Source organism: Artemia sp. Qi Xiang Cuo, chromosome 19 (assembly GCF_049724085.1).
Source record: "Artemia sp. Qi Xiang Cuo chromosome 19, ASM4972408v1, whole genome shotgun sequence".
NCBI classification, from domain to species: Eukaryota; Metazoa; Arthropoda; class Branchiopoda; order Anostraca; family Artemiidae; genus Artemia; species Artemia sp. Qi Xiang Cuo.
Genome location: NC_142812.1, coordinates 33,762,175 through 33,786,465, shown reverse-complemented (window position 1 = coordinate 33,786,465; position 24,291 = coordinate 33,762,175). Strand labels below are relative to the sequence as shown.

At 35.0% G+C, this 24,291-nt stretch overlaps 1 protein-coding gene across 1 annotated transcript in view; it reads left to right on the top strand.

Moving 5' to 3' along the window:
• Positions 1-24,291, top strand: part of LOC148940762 (kinetochore-associated protein 1-like) — a 340,431-nt gene that overhangs the window by 196,762 nt on the left and 119,378 nt on the right. Inside the window, exons 22-27 of the mRNA XM_089105067.1 lie at positions 6,047-6,219; positions 6,905-7,062; positions 12,217-12,494; positions 18,508-18,644; positions 21,972-22,099; positions 23,214-23,314. Of these exons, the coding sequence (XP_088961193.1) occupies positions 6,047-6,219; positions 6,905-7,062; positions 12,217-12,494; positions 18,508-18,644; positions 21,972-22,099; positions 23,214-23,314 (975 nt within the window). The remainder of the gene's footprint in view (positions 1-6,046; positions 6,220-6,904; positions 7,063-12,216; positions 12,495-18,507; positions 18,645-21,971; positions 22,100-23,213; positions 23,315-24,291) is intronic.

Below are 24,291 nucleotides of genomic sequence, written 5' to 3'. Positions count from 1 at the left end.
TTTGAGCTCCTATATCCACAAGTCAATAGAGACGGTACAAAAATTATATCAATGGAGACAGTTACCAGTCTAAAAACACGAGAAACGTGCTTTTGGAAGAAGCAACCGAACGATTAATATCATTCAGTCCGGAGCAAAAAATGTCAGCAGTGTTCTAGGGTGGCTCTAGATTACCAGCTAAGATAAGAATATCGTTTGCATTTAATATAAGTGACTTTGTTGACAGATAGATCGACTGAGTGGGTTAGAGTATGTCGAGTGATAACTCTAATAGCGTTACTAGATATTGCAAGGCGTAGTACAGAACCTTGCTTAACACCACGATGTACTTGAGTGAGATTACTAACAGTATCTTACAAACTAATCTGGGTCGAAGCCTTTTGATGATACTTCCATGTCAGGCATGTACAAATGGATCAAAATCGCTTCAACGAGGGAAAGATTTCCCTGGGTGTGAAGAACAGAGTCGAAAACTTCGGAAAATCTGATGGCGCAAACGTAGAGGCTACCTTTTCAATTTTCATGCTTTTCGTGGATTTCTAGAAAAGTTGTATAGACATTTTGCAACGTCAGATCCTTCAGGAAAACCATATTGGTTATTGCCCTAGTCATACTTCATGCTAATTTTTTTATAGGTAAGATTCTCACAAAGTTTTCCCCATTGTTAGAAATAGTAAATTTTTTTTTTTTTTTTTTTTTTTTTTTTTTTTTTTTTTTTTTTTAAGAATGCACATTACAATATGTTCACATAGTGCATCAAGTATATGGTGCTGGGAGATGCCTGGAATAAGATGGCAAGATGTTCTGTCATTTTTAGGTGTTCTGTAAATAAGATGTACAGATTGTAGGCCGTTTGAACCCGAGGAAGTGCGTCTTTGTTTTGATTGGACGTGTTTGTTTGATTTAGATGTGTTGTAAATATTATAGCTTTTTATTTCGGCATTAACCTCAGATTTACAATACCTTGTTATCAGCAAGTCGTTAGTAGCCAAAATCAGACTTGGTAGTCTTACAGGAAATTTCTTCGACCACTTCGCACTCAAGGCTTTGATGTTTCCTTCAGATCTGTATTAAATAACGTTTTGTAACTACTTGCAAGAGACTTATAATACGTGCAGCTTATAAAGAGAACAATCGTATGAAACCTCCTGAATTCACCAACTATCTGTATGAAACAATCCATAAGGCCACCATAAATGACCACATGGCTAATATGGGAGTAAAGTTCATTTGTGATGCAAATGGATGTTATATTTAGATTGATGATGCAATTCTAGGTATATATTTACACATTAGGGGGGTGGGGGTATATATTCTGTGAATATATAGGCTCTAAGAAAATCATGGATTTCTTAGGAAAACTGGAAAAACAAGCAAAGAAGTGAAGATAAAGGCTCTCCCCCTGCAAAATGTGTTAACTAGGGTTATTCTACATATTATGTAGTAAGAATTGTTTTCTTAATATGTTTCCTTTTGTCCAGCTGGACTCCTAGGCTTAAAATACTGGTTGGCCGGTTGGCTAATTTAAAGATTTGTATATATATATATATACTGTCAAATTAGCCATCTCATGGTATCCCTATTCATTTTAGTGTAATTCAGCTTTGTGATTATGCAAATAAAACTGTATGACACTGGATAGCTTCAAGGGTGCCTTTAGTTGTATATTTGCTGTTTGTTTTTTTTTGTGATACTATGAGCTTGTTTCAGTTGTCACAAAAGACGATAAAGATTTTGGTACTCAAGAAAAAAACACAAAGCACTAGGACTACCTTCAGAGCTGTATTTCATTGAGCTACTATATATGTACTATAGTATACTATAGTATATTACTATAGTACACTACTATAATATGTATTAAGTTTTGATAATAACATTACAGTCCAACAGTTGTGTTTGTCAATACTAAATCTAGTTTCCTTGCTCCAGTTTTAGTAAGAATATTTATGAATTCTACTGCGTCATAGAAAATATATCTGTGAACATTTAGATTTGCAAGTCTATTTAGCCGAGTCTCTGCCTTGTAATATTTTTGTTAAAGTTATCATCTAATGGCTGGGTTCCACGGTATTTAAACCTGATTCTCTGGAAGTTGTTATGCTAAAGGTCCGATTCTAATGTTTAACAACGCATCCTTATTCAGAGTAATTGACATAACTCAACAAGTATCATAAAGCTAGTCAAATTTTCTGAGGAAAGGGGTTTACCAGTAGTCAAAAGGCTCGAAAAACTATAGAGTATATCTTGATGTCTATAGCACTGGGCCCTGGTTGTATATTTCTGTATAATTCTTCGCTGTCAAGAATAATAGATGTTTTCAAACGTAAATTCATTCTATTGATTCTTTCGACTAGAATGATAAAGTTTTTCATCACTTTGAAAAAAATTTCCAGTGCCTCCCTTGGTCTACGGATAGAAGCTTCTACTGATTGTCGAAAGCCCTTGTGTTCAGTTCTCACTGGCCGTTAGTTTATATAATATTGTCCTTGTATCTATATTTATGCAAGCCCGTATGCAACTGTTTGTCGAAGGAGCCGAGGGAAAGGTAAATCATAGGCAGCGCGCTAGCGCTGCCTAAGTAAAGAACGATGTGGGCACAATGTCTGTTTTTTTTTTCCTCCGTACCCGGGCACTTCGTATCGAAGGAGTTGTCGTAGAAAATTTGAAAAGGGCTCATTCGATTGGAAATTGTTGTGGCTAGTGCCCTTTTTAATAGTCAAAAGTGATCGGAGGGCAACTAGCCCCCTCCCACGCCCATCATTCCCCCAAACGCATCCATTCAAAATTTTGAGATAGCCGTTTTGTTCAGTGTAGTGGATTTCCAGATAAAAAATATGTTTTTGAGGAGGACATTCCTCCACAACCCTCGGGGCAAAGGTTTTAAGTTATGCCCTGAGGGCATATAAGAACGATGTTGGCACAATGTACTATTTATTATTTTTTCCTTTAGAGCAGGGCACTTCATATGGAAGAGGTCGTTGTAGAAACTTCAAAAGGGGCTCATTCGATTGGAAATTGAGAGTTCTAGTGCTCTTTTTAATAGTCAAAAGTGATTGGAGGGCAACTAGCCCCCCTCCCACGCCCATAATTCTCCCAAACACATCCAATCAAAATTTCGAGATAGCCATTTTGTTCAGCGTAGTTGATTTCCACATATAAATTATATTTTTGAGGAGGACACTCCCCCACAACCCTCAGGGCAAGAGTTTTAAGTTATGCCCTGAGGGCATATAAGGGTTTTTACAGCAGGCGTTGTCGTAGAAACTTCAAAACAAGCTCATTCGATTGGAAATTCGAAGGGCTAGTACCCTTTTTAATAGTCGAAAGTGATTGGAGAGCAACTAGCCCCCCCCCCCCTACGCGCATCATTCCTCCAAACACATCCAATCAAAATTTTGAGATAGCCATTTTGTTCAGCGTAGTTGATTTCTAGTTAGAAGATATATTTTTGAGGAGGACACTCCCCCACAACCCTCTGAGCAAGGGTTTTAAGTTATGCCCTGGGGGCATAAAAGGTTTTTATAGAAGGCGTTGTCGTAGAAACTTCAAAAAAGGCTCATTCGGTTGGAACTTCAAAGGGCTAGTGCCCTTTTTAATAGTCGAAAGTGATTGAAGGGCAACTAGCCCCCCCCCCTACGCCAATCACTTCTCCAAACATATTCAATCAACATTTTGAGATAGCCAATTTGTTCAGCGTAGTTGATTTCCAGATAGAAAATATGTTTTTGAGGAGGACACTCCCCCAGATCCCTCAGGGCAAGGGTTTTAAGGTATGCCCTGAGGGCATATAAGAACGATGTTGACACAATGTATCATTTATTATTTTTTTTCCTTTAGAGCAGGGCACTTCGTATCGACGAAGTCGTCATAGAAACTTCTAAAAGGGCACATTCGACTGGAAATTGGAGTTGCTTGTGGCCTTTTTAGTAGTCGAAAATTATTGGAAGACAATTGACACCTCTTCCATGCCCATAATTCCACTAAACACATTCAATCAAAATTTTTAGACAGCCATTGCGTTCAGCGTAGTTGCTTTCAAGATAAAAATTTGTTTCTGAGAAAGACACTCCCCCACAGCCTTCAGGGCAAGGGTTGTAAGTTATGCCCTGGGGGCATATAAGGTTTTTAAGAAGGCGTAGTTGTAGAAACTGCAAAAAAGGCTCATTCGATTGGAAATTCAAAGGGCTTGTGCCCTTTTTAATAATCGAAAGGGATTGGAGAGTAACTAGCCTACCCCCCCCCCCACACCCACCATTCCCCCAAACACATTCAATCAAAATTTTAAGATAGGCATTTTATTCAACGTAGTTTTAAGTTCTGTAAATTAGGTCTTTGAGGATGACAACCCCCTCACAGCCCTCAGGATAAGGGTTGTAAGTTGTGCCCTAGGGGCATATAAAGTTTTTATAGAACGCGTTGTCGTAAAACTTCAACAAGGGCTCATTCGATTAGAAATTGAAATGGCTAGTGCCCTTTTTACTAGTCGAAAGTAATTGGAAGGCAACTAACACCCCTTACACGCCCACCATTTCCCCAAACACATCCAATCAAAATTTTGAGGTAGCCATTTCGTTCCACGCAGTCAAAGTTCAGGAAATTGTATCTTTGAGCAGAACACTCCGCCCACAGTCTTCAGGGCAAGGGTTATAAGTCTTGCCCTGGGGGCATATAAGTTTTTATTGAAATCTTTGTCGTAGAAACTTGAAAAAGGGCTCATTCGATTGGAAATTCAAAGGTCTAGTGCCCTTTTTAATAGTCAAAAGTGATTCGAGGGCAACTAACCCCCCTCTCTTGGCCACCTCCCCAAACACATCCAATCAAAATTTTTAGATAGCCATTTTGTTCAGTGTTATGGATTTCCAGATAGAAATTATGTTTTTGAGGTAAAAACTACCACAAATCAGCATCGATAAATAAATAAAATCCAAAACGAATAGAAATTACAGTAAATAACCGAGTCAAACTCAAAACGAGCAGAAATTAACATAAGTTGGGCGCAAAACCCCTATGCCTTCTTAAGGCCGGAACAAAATTTGCCCTTTACTGAAAAAATATAAAGTTTTTACTTTTATAACTTTAATAAATCAAATAATATTAACATTTGGATTACTAAATATCACTATTTGTTTATTAAACTGAAAATGCACATTCATTTGTATTTTTTCAGTAAAGTGCAAATTTTGTTCTGGCCTTGGGTAGGCATAGGGTTTTTGCGCCCAACTTATGTTAATTTCTGCTCGTTTTGAGTTTGACTCAGTTATTTATTGTAATTTCTGTTCGTTTTGAGTTTCATTTGTTTATCGATGCTGATTTATGGTAGTTTCACACTTGGTAGATTATTTGATTTTATTTTTGATAATTTTTTGTTTAATGGAGTTCTTTGCTTTTCTTTGAAAAATTTATTTTGTGGAAAAAGTTTTTTTTTTAATTAATCTATAAAAAAAAGGTGAGACTTGAGACTTCTTGTTCAATAACTTTTTACATTCTACATACTAGTTTTTTTCTGTTTTTTCGTTACACTTGCCACCTTTGAGGACCAGGGCCTGGAAATCCTCAGATAGATGCTTATATTTTTATTTTAAATGATTATTTTAGAGTATTGATTAATGACAGTATTGAAACAGTAGTCTAGTATAGACTATTTTTATACCTAATAGAAAATAGAAACGTTGGTTTGAACCAAAGGGATTACTCCCAGATTCCTCTCCCTGATCAAAACTGTGTCCATAGGCGTGGCTAATAACCTTTCTAGCTTCTCTTAGTCGATCGCAGCTGTTCCAGTAGTTTCATTTCACTTACCCTTCCTTTGTTAATATAATATTCCAAAAATAATAAATAATTGAATTATTTACGATTCCAATTAGGAACAGCTTAGCCCTTATCTCTTCTTCTAAAACATTTTACGTGTCAGGATCGATCCGCATAAGTTAGCTCCCTAGTATAGGAACAAATCTCATAATTAAGGGAATGTTCATCTACGTCAAACACATATCTATAACTATTTGTTTGTATTTGTGCACCTTTCTTCAAATTTGATCTGTTTCAGAATGTTTGCGCATCGTTTTGGGAGAAACATTCGCTAGCATGTCAGTCCAACAGCCAACAGCTTTTACAAAGGATTTTATTGGGGAAAGTGCCCGATTTTTACTTGGCTTTGGGATGTTCCAAATTAATGGATCAGAATAGATACAGACAGTTGTTGGGTGTTGCACTCCAAAGGTAATTTTTCGTTTTTCTTTTTTTAATTAGTTTTAAACTTTGGCTTACCTAAAGTACTTACATCATCAATACGTCGTACAGTTTTAGGTGGTTATTACTGCATATTTATTTTCCAAGAATCTAATAACTTTAGTTTAAACCAGCCTCCGAAACCAACTTAATCGGGGACTACAATTCTCCCGAAATGGTGACTTCAGTAACTAGTGGGGCTGAGTCATACAACGATCGGGAAGTTGTGCCTGCCAAAAGTTGTCATCATGGGATAGTTTTACGATAAAGGTAGTTATGGAAGACCAACGAAGAGATGGCGTGATAAATTTTGATGTGACCTCTTTTGCCTTTTGAAACAAGCAGACGACCAGACATTACATAGGAAGCTTATCTCTGACTTGCTAAGCAGATGACCCTAATGCGAGCCTAAACGTCGTTCAGGACATATGTTTAATATCCTAAACTCAACTCTTGTTAATAGTATTGGAGGAAGGATGTTCTAAGCTTCTTGTACTGAATCAATAAAACTAGTCATATCATCGGTTATATAGAATCCCTGATAATAAATAGCTAAAAATTTTGCCGTTCTAAACCCTCTGGTTTTATCTTTTGTTTTTACTCCTCGTTTGATTTATTTGTGTTAAATTCCATCCTATAGTCTTCATGATTTATTTTTTCTGTTTTTTTTTTGTAGGTATCAGAACGACCCTTTGAGATTAAGATCTGTGGCCCATATTGCGACCAAATTTTCAGAGTTTTGCAGTGATTCCGACTATAGCAGCGCTTCTGTCGAGCATTTGAAATGTGCCGAATGGGCTTTTAGGCTTCTAAAAATGGATATTCCATGCAATGGTAAAGTGTGCATTTTTGTGGGAATTTAAATTGTCATCCATGGACTTTTCGCAACATTATAGATGCAAACCCTTGCGTAAATAGCCATTCATACAAATTATAACACTCAAATTAGTGAGGAAGGTTGCCATCAGATTTTTTTGAAAAATGCCCGGCCGATTGGGTCGGCCAAATGTATATTCTCTTGTCTTAAACTAATTTCCAGGATCTCTATTTGATCTCTGTGTCCTATCTATTCAAAATCCCAATCTATTCAAAGCCCTCTTTACACCTTCCGAAGAAGTTCCAGTTTCTCTTGAATCTTTTCTTACGACCTCCTCCCGTGAGGTGGGATACAACCTTATTTTTCGTACATCTTACTGTTTGAGATACGGTCAGTCGGATGAGTACCCAAAATAATCCGTAGACCAGTGGTTCTCAAACTACAAAATTTTTAGGGGGTATGCAACCGGCCAAGAAAAAAATAAAAAAGCTCCTTAACTCTAGGACTGGAAATTTTATTTATATTTAAGCTATAGTTACTATATTATTTATATTTTAGCTATAGTACTTAGTACCGGTAACTGAGAAGAGGTACCCAAAATGTTTTGTGGGTAAAAAGGGGTACAGTGTCTAAATAAGTTTGAGAACCTCTGCCATAGACTATTCCTCTCGAAAACATTTAACAAATCCTCCTCTGTCTTTCGAAGGGCCCACGTTTCAGAGCAATTCTAGACCACTGCCATTACTGTTGCTTCCAATATTCTAATTTAGGTTCGTGGACTTATCTTCCTATTCTTCAAAACTTTTTTCAACCGTGAAGAAATGCCTTGGGCCCTGGCTATTCTACTTTTAACTTATACATTGTATCCACCATCTTTACTTATAATACTACCTAGCTAAGTGAAACTATCCATTTGATCGATTTTCTCAATACTCAACATTATCTCTTCACCTTCACTTATTCCCAGTCTTAGCTACTTAGTCTTCTTAACGTTAATTATGAAATCAGTTCTTGCACCCTTAACTCTCAAAACCTCTAAAAATCATTTTGCTAATATTTTCACTTAGAATATTCAAATGGCCAGCATAATCGAAGTCTAGCAGAGTTTTGCTTTCCCATTTGAATCCATGATGTCCCATAGTCATTGCCGTGCTCTTTAGGTCAAATGCCATCAAAACGATACATATGAATGGGGATAAAAAACAACCCTGCGTAACTCGTGATTCAATACGAAAGCAGCTACTAATCTGATTTCCTGCCTTAACCGCAGCAATGTTATTCTCGTATATTGCACTTAATATTGCACTGAGAAGCACAATTGAGAAGCACCACACATTTAATATTTTCATCAACACAGGAGATTGACAGTCATCCTAGCCTTCCCATATTTTATAGCCTTTGCTAGAATACTTGAAAAGAGCTGTTTTCTTTGGAGTATATAAAAAAAAGCTATTAGTAATTTCCAAAGTAGCTCCTTTTATTTCATTAATTTCTAGAGAGTCGTTTCCAAGTTTTACCAAAATTTGATGTTGAGACATTGCTCTATCTCCTCATTAAGCTTCTTTATGAACATGGGCAAAACTAAAAACCACCACAAAAAGTAACTCCTCTTACTTTTGGCTCGTCTCAACAATCTGGTGGGTTACTGATGCTCCAGCAGGTATTCTGATTCTGAGCCAACAGTGTACATGGTCAATCTTCAGCTCAAAGTAAACTTGTTGAACTATTCACATTTTCTGCAGTGCTGGGACGTATTAGCTTCGGACAAATTTGATCTTGCCTACTGGGAAAAGAAGTTCCATGTCTTTGATTTGGAAATGAAAACCTATTTGAATGTATTATCTATCAGCTACATCCATGTAATTAGGAATTTACATCGTGGGGATGTATGCAGGTACAGAAGAAAAAGAGGCCGGTTTCGGACCGTGCCATCTCCCGCAATTTTCATGATTTATTTTTTTTGGAGGGGGGCGGGTGAACCCCTCCCCTCTCACCAAATGGGACATTCCCTAAAATGAAACCCTGCGTAGGTACTCATGGGAGTGTAAATTTATCAAAACAGCTGAGGAAAAGGCCAGAAAACGAAAATTAATGGAACTGGTAAAAATCTACAAAAACTATGAGATTTATAAGAAGTCCCACAAATCACGAAGTTTGATCTCGTGATTTGAACTCGAGGTTTGATCTCAGAATATTTTATAATTCTGAGACCGACCTCCTCCCCAGAAAATTCGTACAGTTAATTTCCTAAATCTATAAAATGTCATGTATCCATAGGTTCATACTTTTAAAGAGATATCAGAAGATTCTTCCTGGGGACAGGTCTCTGGCACTTAAAGAAATTCATTGAACGTCGTTGACATCACTTTCGCCTTGTCTCCCCCCTCTCCCTTTAGATATACAGGCCCCTTTTGTAAGAAATTCTACCATAATACAGTTCTTGAAGTGATTGTAGCCACAGGCTTACCAACATAGGGGACTTCTCCATATCTATACATAGGGGGCTCCACATATATATAGGGGGCTCCCCCATATCTATGTACATACCTCAATATCTCTCTGAGGTGTCCCAAAGGATGAGTTGAGAGGAGCTTAAAAAAAGACACACAAATTTGGACTATTGGGTTTGGGTCTAAAGGCATCCTTCACTCATGTATTAACCACTACTTATCAAGGAGGCTATTGGGTCCCTAGTCACCTCCCCCCCCCCCACACACACACACACACGCGCACATACAAAATATAAAGTGTTTCCTGTTATTTCGTATGTCTTTTATACAATTTGTCTTTTCTTGCATTTTTCCCAAGGTTTTGTCAGTCCCCTTATACTGGTGGAGTGTGATTTTAAAGACAGTTTCTCTTTGTGGCACATTTTTCATAATTATGTCATCGTTGGGAGCATTGCCTCCTATAGATTGTATCCCTTCCAAGTTGCAAAACAGCCATGACCCTGGCTTGGGGGTGAGTGTGATTAGTGCCAATCCCTCTTTTATCTCCTCCAGAAGAATGGGCTTGAAAACTGTCCCAACAGCAGATGCTAAACGATTAACTAATTATCATTAACTGTATAATACACAGCACAAAAAAAGACAGTTGAATTCAAGACCGTCAAGAACTTGATGGTTCGAAAGGTTCCAGAAAACTGCAGATGCTCAGCACAAGATGGCTTTCTTTGGAAGCCGCAGTACCCGATGTCCTTAATTTTTTGGTCACACCTAATTTTTTTTCTATAAAATTTGTTAAGATATCTTTACAGGTAAATTTGCAAGGAAAAATACAGCAAAGTTTTTCAATTCATGACCGAGCCCCTTAAAAAGGTATAACTGTACTTTTTATCTCTTATTTCAAATAAAATCAACTTCCTGAATGTAGAGTTTCAAAGAAAAGTACAAACATCTTCCAGAGCCATTGCTGGCACATAGGGTGGCGAATCGATATTTCAATTGCTAGAGAGTTTCAAGGAAGCAACCCAAGAATTCGTGCAGTTCTATCCTCGCTCAGAACAGCAGTGAGGATGGCCCTCAAATGTTTTGTGAAACCAGATATAGTCAAGAATCAAGAATCTTTTGTTTTACCACTTTTGCCGTATACTTACAAAAACCTAGTGACAAATCTGGTGGGCCTAACACCGTGGCAGACGCGAATAGGATTACTAACAATACTATGCAAGCTTATCCAGATAGAGACTGCCGATACCAGTTTCATAGGTTGTGATCAGGCCATTATCTCAATTGTAATTCTCAGCGGTAATTTTCGTGAGCTTTCGAAACGCACATGCTTTTAATTTTTTCATCAAAAGTGGAACTACTACTATTGCATTCCACAAGAAAGGGAGTTAATAAAAGCTGTGTCTGTCTCTGAATTTCGCTTTGAAATCGGTCAAATCCAGTCCAGTCCAGTCAAATCCAGACACTCTTTAATTCAATAAAACTCTATCGAAAATTATGGAAATTATTATGGAGAATAGGGGATCAGTGGTGTCGATTTAGGGAGAGGAGAATATATTTTAAAGTTCTATGGGGGGGGCAATTTTTCGCTTTTTCAATGAAAATATAAAAAAACATTTTCGAAGAAATACCCCAAAAAGGGTATTTTTGAAAATCTAGGGGGCACATGCCCCCCCCCCTATAAGTTGTCCCTACTGTAGAAACAAGGGCCCAAAGGCACTCATTTGCTTTTGCAGCATTTTCGAGGGGATATCTTTGAATTTAAAAATCTGTACTAATAGTTACTATTTTATAGATTGGTGCATAGAGACAAAGCGATGAAATGAAATGAATTTTTTAACCTACAAAAGCTGAAGACACTACTAAAGCTGTTTTTGACGAGTAAACTTAAAATAAGAGGGTTTGAATGTAACTGGCTGATGATTTGGAAAGTCAATAAAGCCCATCGTGATTTCCAGCCATAATAAAGGCTATTAGAGTTAAAGTAACGTCACATTTTAATTTGAAGTAAAGAGATTGCATAATTCGATCATATATGGAGTTTATATGAAGCATTAGCACTATGTTTGTCACTTCTCTCGTGAGACACAGGGAAGAATTGACGAGAGTCCACCAAATTTTGGAAATTTTTACTTGTTTGATCTTTCGTAATTATCATTAAAATGTTATGAATTTAAATTCAATTTACATATTTGATGGGCTCTTTCTTGGAAGGCAAATATATTGCCTGCTGTGATAAATTTGTTTTTAGCGAAGTGGTTGAACCTCAACCCTTAAAACAGGGGAAACATGAGTGATCATGAGTGATCATGAGGGAATTATGAGTGAGAATTGTTCACCAAGAAAACACCATTCCTTGAGTGATTTCTGGTCTGGGGATATTCAATGATGGCAAAACTATGTGAAGATAATTGTTCAGCAGTGAAAACCCGTAACCGCTAATTCAATTCAGAACTTCATTAATAAACATTTAATTGCTATGGCGTCGTGGAGCACTAATAACAAATATGCGGGACTCGTTTTTCTTATCATTTTCCAACACGAAAGCAGTTAATCAACCAAAATTAATAAATATTAAGAGCCCCTTTTATGTGAAACTCACTCCTTAATATTAACTGTTGAGCTTTCAAATATTGATTCGATTTTTTACAGCTGTTTAATTTTACTATTCATAAAGCTATGAATATTAGATAAGGGAATAAGATTATAATTTGTTAATTTTAGTAAATAGTTTGAGAGCAAGGGATACGGAAACTATTGTTCAAAGTCTGGCCACTAGAGGTGAATTGCGGCTCCTCGATGAATTCCGCAGTGCATTTAATTTGGACGTTTCTGAGCTTCTGCTTCAACATCTCAGCAAGACCCTGACCACATTCCGACCATCCACGATAGAAGAAGTGAATGAACAATGGCCCCCACTTGAAAAGTCGCTGATGAAAATTCTAAGATATCTGCCGTCTGAACACAGTCTAGTCTGTGTTCTAACTGAAGATCTGAACAAGGTAAATTACTATTTGCGCTTATTAAAACCCAGTTAATAAAGGAGCCCAAAGAGTCTATCGCACATCACAAAGATTATTAGCATCCAACATATGTAAGAGATATTTGAACCTTTTTTCAATCTTTTTTTTTAATTTGGAAAACTGACAAAAAATTTTGCCACAGATCACAGTAACGCACCTTTAGGGTAGTGGCTCAGTCTGGAAAATATGAAAATATTGGAAAACCAGGAATACATCTGATCTTACAAATAGAAGTACAAGTCAGTGTACTGTGACCAGATAGTTTCGAAACTTTCTGGAAATTACCCTCACTCTTATTAGTAGCCGAGTTTTAGGAATGATTGCAATGTCCGGATTTTTAGACCTGTTAGTTTCTCCAGACACTCTCACGATCTGACTTTTAGTTATCTGCTACATTACAGCCAAGTTGTTCAGAGCTGCGGTAAAATCTTCTTTCTGCAATATTTCGACTCTAGTGTCAAATGTCTAACTTGCTTGTAGTGAAATGAATTTGCTATCAGGGAGAGAAATTTTAAACACCCTGTACTAATCATGTTGTATATAGGCTACTGGAGAACCGTTTTTTTTTACCTCTCTATTTCTTAAATCCCTCTGGCAATAACAATAGTAAAATTTGTGGATTTGCAAAGGATGCTTTGCTATTTGGTTTCGCTTCTTCTTTACTGGATTCAAAGGAAACTCTTTTAATGTAAAATTAGTCTGCTAATAACAATGTAATATTCCATGTAGTAATCAATCTGATTATCCCCTCTGTTGTCTAGTGCTCATCCACATGTTTGCTAATTTAAGATAATTTAATGTCATCAAAGTAATATGTAATTTTCTTATAATAAATATCAAAGTGAAGGAAAACTTTGATATTTAATAAAAATATACACTCTTTTTTTTAATATGAAAGCGTAGCAGAAGTGACTATTTAAGCATATAGTACCCTACTGGGCTGGTAGATGGCATTGCAGTGTTTAGATATAAGTTTTTAAGTAGAAGTATGAATTTTAATAATCTTGGACTGATGTATCAGTTAATTTGCTGTATTGTAATTCGAACTTTAGTTAACCTTGCCGGTAATTTTCACTAAGATTGCCACACCTTTCAACAGGGGCGAATCTCCAGTATTTTTATTGGGTGGGGGAGGGCAAGAGGGGTCCATATAGTCAATCTGGATAGTCAAGGGACATGGACTATATAATAACTTTATTCTCCAAATTATTGGGGGGCAACTGCCCTCCTTGCCCTCCTTCAAACGACGCCCTTGCCTTTCAATTACCATTTCATGGCCTTTCAAAATTATAATTAAACTCAATGTCTTTTTTTCTTCTTTTTTTTTCATTGTCGAATCGAAATTTCAACTCTTACGAAATTAAAACTAAGTTTTTTTTTTCAAAGAACTATCAAAATATTTCATTTTTTGGCGACAAGATTTACTTAATTTCAGTGCCAGCTTAGTTTAATAGATAAAACACACACCCACACAAACAAACAAAAAAAAAAAAAAAAAAAAAAAAATATAATTACGACAAATGGGTGTATGGCTAGTAAATGAAATGGAAGAAAAAAACAAAAACTAATATTTCGCCCGTATCAAACAAGGCGTCTTCATCGTAGAGAAAAAAATAAACTAAAACTAAAAAATATACATAAAACTCAAATAGACTTGTAAATGTAGGTGTATGTAGTTTTCTCAAACTTGTAAATTTCAGAGCATTATCTATGCTCTTCCCCCTATTGTATCAACTATTCATTCACCGGTTTCTAAATTAGGAAAATGGTTGTCAACAGCATTTCGTCCGCTTTTAGGGACTCAAAAAGATCTTATTTAAGTAATTCAATTGATGTTGTAAACAAATTAAGAAATCGTCACATAGACAACAATACAATTCTCTGAAGTTTTGATGTTGTATCTATGTTAAAAAATGTGAACTCATTTTGAAACATTTTGAATTGATAGAAGATGTAACGTTGGCAACCCTGGACATTGAAATCATTGTGAAATTGGTCTCGTTAGTCAACAAGTATTCCTTTTATTTTGGTTTTAGAGGAGAATTTAATCAACAGGTCTTCGGTTTGGCTATGGGCGCCCCTTTAAGTCCAATCCTGGCTAATTTATTTTTGGATTCGATAAAAAACGTCCGCTATTGAGTCTTTTTGCCTGTCTCCAAGTTTCCGGGGTAGGTTAAGGGATGATGTCTTATACTTTTGGGAACACAGATTAGATTCCTTAAATTTCCTTAAATTAGTTCCTTGACCATTTAAACAGGTTTGACGAAAATATTAAATTTGCTCTAGAGCTAAAAAACAAGATAGGCTACCCTTTTTAGATACTTTATTAATAAAAAGTGATAATGGTTTACTTTTTTCAATTTATAGAAAACCAACTAATAATGACAGGTTTTTAGATTTTCGTTCATCTCAAACAATTTTAGTAAATAAGAGAACAGTCATATCATTGGTTGATAGAGTTTTTAAAATTTGTTCCTTGGAGTATGTTGATAGTGAACTATTGTATTTGAGGGATATTTTATTTTTCAACGGATATCCTGTAAAATTTGTAAATGGAATAATACAGAAAAGGCAGATTAAGTATGAAAAAGGCAATAAAAACGAAGGTTCTCAACTCTTGGACCATGCAATTTTCAATAGATACATTTCATTACCTTACATACCAATTCTTGGGGAGGAAATCAAACGAACTTGAACTGAACATAATACGAACTGAAACATAATATTTCAACTTGTTTTAAATCAGTCAGACCATTGAGTAATTTTCTAAATTCTGGAAAAGATATAAAGCGTAATATTTTGTCAAGTGGAGTTTATAGCATTCCTTGCTCTTGTGTGAAATTTTACATCGGTCGAACACACCAGCAATTTGTGGAACGATTTACTGAGCACCGGAATTCAATAAATAATGCTGTAAAATTTCCAAAACCTCCAGAAAGTTACACGTCAGCCTTAGCAGAACATACATTTTTAATTCGGACCATTTTGTGCAGTTCGAGGAGGGAACAGCCATTTCCAATGATAAAGGTTTCACGCAATGGGCTCTTGAAGCCTTAGAAATAAAGAAAACATATTTTTGCAGGTTTATCTATTAATAGAGATACTGGGGATATAAATATTGATCCTATTTATCATACTATTTTAAAAAATGAACGCATATATCCAAAATCAAAATAAAGTATTGCAAAATGTTCCAGGGGTTAGTTCAAATAATAAACCTAAGCGAATAGCAACATCAAAAGCTTTGCATAAAATTATGTCGCAATAACTTATTCATTGTTCATTTGTCATTTTAAAAGGCTCAATCCAGTTACTTTTGTGAGGTGGTTTCACGAAGGTAGCTTCAAATTGTAAATGTTAAGCAATTGTATATTATATATTTAGGTAAGTCTATTTTAGTTTCATGTGTATTTTTTTAGTTTTAGTTTATTTTTTTCTCTACGCTGAAGACGCCTTGTTTGATACTGGCGAAATATTCGTTTTTGTTTTTTTCTTCCTTTTTATTTACTGACCATAGACCCGTTTGTCGTATTTATTTTTTTTCTGTCATGGCTGGCCAGTTCGGCTTTAGATCTTTTATGTAATAGAGAGTATAGTTAGCCTCCTCAAAGAAAGCCGATCTCTAGTCAGTTATAATTTGAGCATCAGGGAAGCAAATTCCAGAGGGATTTAGGATATGTTTCGGACTGTCACTCCACCAACACTAAAGCCTCATCTTCAAAGCTTTCATCTTTTGGGTGACGGCTAAAAATCGTAAAGAACTCTTATGGTTAGGTGGAATGTAAGAGTTGATTCCAGCATCACAAATAGGTGAAGATTTACGCATAGGCCCACTAGGTTTAGGCCTAGGGGTGCACAATGCCGAGGGGCGTAAAAAATCAGCTATTTTTTTTTCTTAGCGTAAAAAACTGGGACTGATGTGATTTATCGTCAAAGTACCAGGTGCACTTTGCTGCTGTGCTGCCTATTCACAAAAACTGATTTTAAACAGCACATGAATTCCTTAGACCGTCAGATGTCTTATAAACCGTCAGATGTCTCCCAAGAATGGCGGCCGAAACCTCGGTAACACCTCTCTCTTGCATTACTTTTGACTCATCACTCATCTCTTGCCTTCTGTTCAGGGCTTCCAGTATCCCCGAATTTTCTGGGATTTCTCCGTAAATCTCTGTATCTCCTCGAAAAAAAAATTGCTCAGGCCAAAGGGCATCAAAGATTTAAATCCGGCCCTGATCATAAAGAACGCTAAGTTATATTAATAACAGACATACCGAATGTGCGCATTGAGTCATACAAAAATCGCTTGAACTGCATTGATAATTGAGTAGAAAGATCTAACGATTTTTTATCTAGTCATAAGGTTGTAATTATTCATTTTGGTTATTAGTCACTACCTAATGACAGAATGGCTGTCGCAACCACACACCTACAGAAGTTACTCGCCGTGCTGTGCTAAATCTACTTTGAGTATTTTTCAAATAATTAGTTCTATTGGGTATTAGTCACTATTTAATGACAGAACGGTTGTCACAACCACACACGATAAAACTACATCAATATTGAACAATTATTTAGAAATTTAGCTAAAATCTTAGTACATAAGCTTCTCGCCATGCTGTGCTAAATCTACTTTGAGTATTTTTCAAATAATTAGTTCTATTGGGTATTAGTCACTATTTAATGACAGAACGGTTGTCACAACCACACACGATAAAACTACATCAATATTGAACAATTATTTAGAAATTTAGCTAAAATCTTAGTACATAAGCTTCACGCCATGCTGTGCTAAATCTACTTTGAGTATTTTTCAAATAATTAGTTCTATTGGGTATTAGTCACTATTTAATGACAGAACGGTTGTCACAACCACACACGATAAAACTACATCAATATTGAACAATTATTTAGAAATTTAGCTAAAATCTTAATAAAGAAGCTAGCCCCATGCTGGTGCTGAATCTACTTGGAATATCTTATTATCTTTCAATAACAATGAGGATTTTGTGCCACTTTTATTGCTATTTTCATTAGTAATGCCTGGGTATTATATATATACTTTAGCTCCTGTATTAATAGCATATTTTTTTTTTGACATAAGAAGAGTTTGGAAAAAAGCACACAACTGTTGGTTTTAATTTTAGTTAATTGATGAAACAATCAACAATTTTTTTTATATATTTTTAACCCTTTACAAACAGTAGCTAAATAGCTTTCCGTCTTGTATCTGCACGTTTTCTCTAATGAATTGCTTTATAGATGTGCTTATAGAAACTACTGTTTCCTAAAACAGCCCGTCGTTTTACTTTAATTTTTTTACCCCCACATCCGGATAAATTTAATACACTCAAACAATTTATAAATGCTGTTAAACTTGTGTAAAACAGCTTATTTAGATCATTTGTGATATCACATTCTTGGCATTGACATCCGTAATTTTTTGTTAGGCGGGGGGGGAGGGGTGTGGATATTAGTTTTTCTAGAATAAAATCAAAAACCAATAACCAGCATTAAGGATATTGTTGTCAATCCTTTGATTAGAAGCTATTTGACTTAAAATAATCTAGAATTCTACTTTTATAGCTTATTCTTTGACACTACCTTTGCGCCGGGGAAATATTCCAGGCAACTGTTTGAAACAAGGAACTTGTTTAATAGCTAAAAAGAATAAAAATTTTAGTGATATAAATGAAGAAAAAACTGTGGTAAAGGCACATAGTGGGAGAAAATTTTTAGTTTAAAACCCATTTAGCGATAGGAAAGTTTTTTTTACATTTACGCTTCGTTCGTTTTTTTTCTTTCTGTAAATGACCCTAAATTAAGCTCAAGTCCATTGCAAAATGCTCGTTGCTTCCTTTTTCTTCTTTATTGCAGAGTATGATTGGTCTTAATCAAAGGTTTTTTGCCCATGTGAGTCTTCAAATTTGTTTTCTCAAACTTACAAGTTTTCAAAACAAAGCTGAAAGCATCTTTTAAATTCAAAATTTTATAGGTCAGTGACTATAACTACGAAGTGTTGAAGTTTATCTTGGAAGTTCTGTATGAGCGAAAAGATCTGTTGGACCAGCCCAATAGGACGGAGCAGGCCTTAAAACTTCTCCGATTCCTGACCAACTATGTCCGAATCAGGTATTACTTTTTGTTTGTTTTGCCTTTTAATCATTCTACTTTTAAATTGTTATTTTCTTTCTTTTTTTGAAATGTGTATGATAACAGTCGTAAAGAAAACGGTCGGTGAAGTTTTTTTGTTTTTTTTTTTACTTCGCCAGGAGTATGCGTAAAGGGTGTAGGGAAGATGGAGTAAGTAAAGAAGCAAACACACAAGTCATTTCCACTCCGCTTGGAAAAACAGCCGAATTCGGTCAGTCAATAGTGTATTCAAGACTACATTGATCAGTATAGCAAAGGAAAAGCATGGACTCTAAGGAAAGAAAAGGAGGATATTCTAAGACGTTCTCCAGAATTATGTTTAAGATTGTTTTTGGTATAAGCATTGGAAAAGAGGTTTTAAACACAACCACCTTTCGACAATGTGAAACATACACAATGTGAACCAAACCATTTTAGTAGGTTTATCGTGAAAGAGTGGTTTAGGGGAATTGGGTATGTTCTCACAATTCGTAAACCCTAATTACTCTAAATTTTAGGGCTCATTTAAAGCTTAGCGAAGCTGAGGTTTTAAACAATGATGAAAGAAGGCTGTTAACCAGTGTGGTATCTTTGGCTTTTCCAAGCTTTGATGGATTTGCAGTTGGATAGAGATCGGAGCGGATGTATAACATCAGTATTTTAATTTACAATTGACATATCATCGGGGATTTTAATTTACAATTGACATATCATCCATGAACTTAAAATTACGTATATTCTTTGTCCGTAACTGTATCTTCTGTAATTTTAAGGCTCACTATTTAAATTCATATCAGAAGATATTAAAGGATAGAATATGTCTATAAAAAGATTGAAGCGTTTATGAACTAATCTTAATTTATTGTACATTTGAACGTGGATGAATTAAGTTCAATATTCCGATGTTCAGTTTTGTTCTAATCTTGATAGGTCAAGTAGTTGTTACAAAACTAAATAAAGCCCCAACCATAAGATCACTGCAATTACTTTCAGTAAAAAAGAAGAAAAATTGGAAAGGTTCTTGTAAACCAAAGAATAAAGGGAACTGAGTAGAAGTCAATTTTTGGTGATTTAATAAGGGTGTAAAATGAATCAAAACTATTAGATGATGTTGATTGATGTTTTTCTCTTTTTTGGGGAGGGGGGAATACTTTGAGTTTTTACTAATCTGTTATTCGTTGTCTTTAATTTGGAGTTTCCTAAAAATTTCCTGATACATTTTTATGCGACGTTTTTCCCTTAAAAGGAGTCCAAAAGTCCATAAACTTGAAACTATGTTACACTTATGTTATATTCTTTACGACCAAGTTTTGGAGTCGTATGTTGTCAAGCTTCTGTTTAACAATATTGGCTCAACTATACAGACATTCAATCTGATCGTTTAAATAAATACTAATTCTGTCTTCTCATCTTAAATAAAAATACCCCAGCAGCTGAGCATGAAAGAATAAATTGAACTGTCAAAAAGTAATTTATCAGTCTCGAAAGAAAACAAATTATTTATTTAGTTATTTCATTTAATTTTTTTTAATAGTTTAATTACTTAATTTATCAGTCTCGAAAGAAAACAAAGGTTCAACAATGGGTAAAATACATGTTGTAAAAAAAGAGAACGAAAATTCATCGTATCATGGAGGGGTAATTGTGCTAAATTTTATGTTTCGTGAAAAAGATGTAACCAAAATAAGGAACACCACAAATTTGTGTACCTGAAGAGCGTTGAAAAGACAAATAAAACTTGTGTTTGTGACTGTGGTCTCAGAGGTTTATCTCTTACCTTAACTTTATCTTTTACCTCAAGATGGGAAGCAGACATTTTTTTCACAATTTAAAAAAACGCCCCTGCTTGAAGAATCCGTCTGGATCTTGAACTATGGGATTGCTCCAGCCCTTTAATGCACTAATCTGGGCAATCCAATTAAGGTCATATGTACTGTTGTGATTTGATTAATGGAACTGTGACTGCTATGTAGAAAAATACAGAACAAAAATCACACCTGTAGCTTGTTATTGTGCTCAAATGCGGTTAATGCTTCAGTTTTTTTTTTTTTTTTTTTTTTTTTTGTTTTTTTATTTTTAGTGAGGAAAGTTACAATTGCATAACAGGCTTCATAATCATCTTAGCCTCACTTTCACTTCTTTTTCTGTGTATGGGGACAACTGAAAGAAAGGGGGTTTGGAGATAAATTAGAGGCTCGTAAATAGTGGGTTTAGGAAACATCGCTAAAGACAATCTTTAAAAAGTAATAAAATAAAAGAATTTAATTACATTTCAATGCTTTTGCCGTTTAATGTTAATGCTAAAGGTAAATGTTTACATTTTCATATAATTTATCTAGGATGAAAGTGAATACATAATTTGATGCCTTTTTCAATACTCTTGCCAAATTCAATAATCGCTTCTGAGGGAAATTACATTTTGAGCCCTTAAAAGGGCTCAAGACAACCCATATAATCGAAAGTTTAAAAATGTGTTTTTAAAAAAACTGTTTAGTGAAAAAAAATGTCGTTTGTAGCTGATGCAGAAATGGTAATTATTGTTTTCATTAGTCGTAATAATAGTAAAATGTCGTTTTGGAAAGATTCTGAAAAACTCTCGAAAATGACGGCATAGCTTTGTTGTGACGTCATTTGTATTGTAACTTCTCTCATTTCCAAAAAAAAAAAAACCTAACCTGTTACCCAAGAACGGAAAATGAAAGTTCAATGTCGTCGATAAGGTGTTCTTTGACCAGCCAACCTCTTTGGCTAGTGTTGAAAAACTATTTTGCATGGAGAAGATTCTCTGGAAATTTCTTTGTACAGATATTCTGGGGATATTCTGGAGATTCTCTGTACAGAGAATATTATCCCCACTGGACAAAACTAACATACAAAGCAACTTTTAACCTTACATTTTTTATGTGGAATTTTTTAAATATTCTCTCATATTTTTAAATTGTTTGTTTTTTCGATTGAAATATTATTGAAAACACTTTAATCGAAATGTAGCTGATTAGAAAATTTAAGTGGCTAATTATTTAGTTCTAACTGCTTGAACATTGATAAGTTTAATCGCTTGATTCGCCAATTCGAGCAAGTCTTAATTAAATATACCTTATAGATTTTAGTTAACCATGGTAGCCAGAAAGGAATTAAATAAAAATGTTGAAAGTCAGAGCCGAATGCCTGCAATTAAGGAGGGTTTGAACGATTCTAATACTAATGGTAGCCTGTAGGTAGAAATATAAACGAGTTTAAGTATTGTCTAGGTTATCTAGGTAGTCTAGGTTATCTAAAGCTTTTCAATAATTTCAGCTTTCAAAATGTATTTTAATTACTTTTTAGTCCACCGACTCAACAAGAAAGAGAAAACTGGTGCAAAGACTTAAGTGGGTATTCCATGCCTGTCCTTTCTACCTCTCGCTTGCCCTTTACTCTGTTGGAGTCATCTACTATCAGGAAAAATGTTCTAAGTAAGCCATTTGTTTTTTTTAGTATCACATTCATGATAATATGGCTCGGTTCATTTAGGTTGTATCATTTTTAAATTGTTTTTTAAGGAGTATAAGCTGAATTATGAACGATAAACTAATTTAAATTTCAGTTGTGCTGATATTGGAATTTCAGCATTTCAGTTTTAACTCACAGTCAGCGATAGAATTGTCAAATCGATTAAGTTTACGTAAGTAAGAACTGAAAAAAAAACAATAGGAAGAGTCGTCTGATAAAAGAAAGTTCGGGATTTATCAGTTTTGTTTTTGGTTACATGTTCAAGTATAGAAGATATGCTGAAATAAATTTTAGAAGTTTCGAGTTCAAGTTTCGATGTTCTAAGTAAGCCATTTACAAGGCAAAAAATGATAATAAAAGTATATAATTTTCAATTGGAAAATAAGTAATAATATGTCATAAGTAATTTAGAATTTGATATATATTTGATGTTGTGTTCATTTTCATAGTTATTTTTCAGTTATTTATGTTTTACTCTAAGAAGATTTCAATTCATCTTATTTTCAGTAAGAAAAAGCAAGAAAAAATATGAATAGTTTCTGTTTTACCAAAAAGAGTTCATTACCAAGGCAAAAGAAAAACGATCAGTTGAAATATTTCTCTGTTATACATCAAGGTATTTAGCACTTGTGTTTTTATTCTAGGTCTTGCTATAGGAAAGAGGTAGGGCAGTTACCCTGGGGACACATGTGATGAAGTGTTTCAGTTCCTTACTTAAAATTACCCTTGGAACGATTACGTAACAATTAGGGATTTCAGTGGGGGGATGGATCATTCTCGCCCCCCTACATTTTGAAAAACAACTTTTAATATCTTGATAAAAGAAAAATAAAAAAAAACCTTCCCTCCCTTGTATTTTCTTAAATTGGTGTTACTGACAAGTATTATTAGGTCTTACCTTTTTTCGCTATTATTTCGTTTTTCAAAAAGATGAAATTCTAGTTTATAGTGTTTTTGACATTTTTTTAAAAGCCGACCTCTTTTATAAAACTTTGTTTATACTTGGTTTTATTCCTCTCATTCTCTTTGAATTTTTTCCGTCCGATATGGGAACGGCTAAATATTTATTATTTGTAGCTCCTGAGCTTTCTCTTCGCACTTGGAAACTATGGGTAGAAGTGTCCACCTACTTGAATATGAATTCAGATGAAATTGCTTTTCTTGCCGGAAAGAATGCGGTAAGTCAAAACTGTTAAAAACAAATTGTGGTAAGTCAAAAAGTAAAGATTATGCAGAAACCACAAGATTATGCAGAATGTAAGTTAATACTTTACTGAAAGAACACAACTTAAAAGACGATTATTATAATGATAAATATGACTTGGAAAAGAAAGAAAAATGGTTAAAAGTTCCTTTTTGTCGAGTCTCTCTGCACTGCCGTGGTAAGCCCTAAAGATATATCTAAAAAAAGTTCAATTTTGGTAATTAATATTTTATTGAGTCAGCCAGCTAAAGTTACTTACTAAGGAATCTTCACATACAGGAGTTTTTCATACTGATAAGGTTAAATATCCATAAAAAAAACATTTAACGAAATTTTTGTACGTAAAATATTAGGAGGGTAGGAAAAACTAAGAGTATAAATTTCAGGGGTAAATCCCTCTTCCAAATGTCAGTTTTGGAGTCTCAGATGGAGATCTCAAGATATGTCACATGTTTGGAGTATTCACAGAAAAAGAAATGGACTTTTTCTTTTTCTTCGAAAAATGCTCCCATCACAATTTTTGAATATTCAAGCTTTGAACTGGATTAGCATTGGAACCGTGAAGCCGTGGTTTGTGAACCAAAAATGGTTGAGTTAAAGGAATCACTAAGTAAACAAAAAAGAATTGTGAGAGACCAAGTTTTATTCTATATAATTCTTGAGCCTTAAGGCGTGTGCAAGTCTCCTTTCAGGGGGTAACGTGCCAATAACTTCGAAATCTCAGCAGGTGCTTGACAAAGTCTGGAATGACTAAAATCTCCAAGAATAAGGGGCGTTTAGACTGAGACATTTGTGTAGAATTTCTATTTACGAACCAGTTTTCATAATTTTTCACATAAACATTTTTTTTCTTGTAGATTGCAAATGTGCATAATTTAAAGGGGGTGTGCCTTGAAATTTCAGAGCTATCTCTTGGTATCCCTTGAAAGGGGATGTATGGGTCTTTAAAGG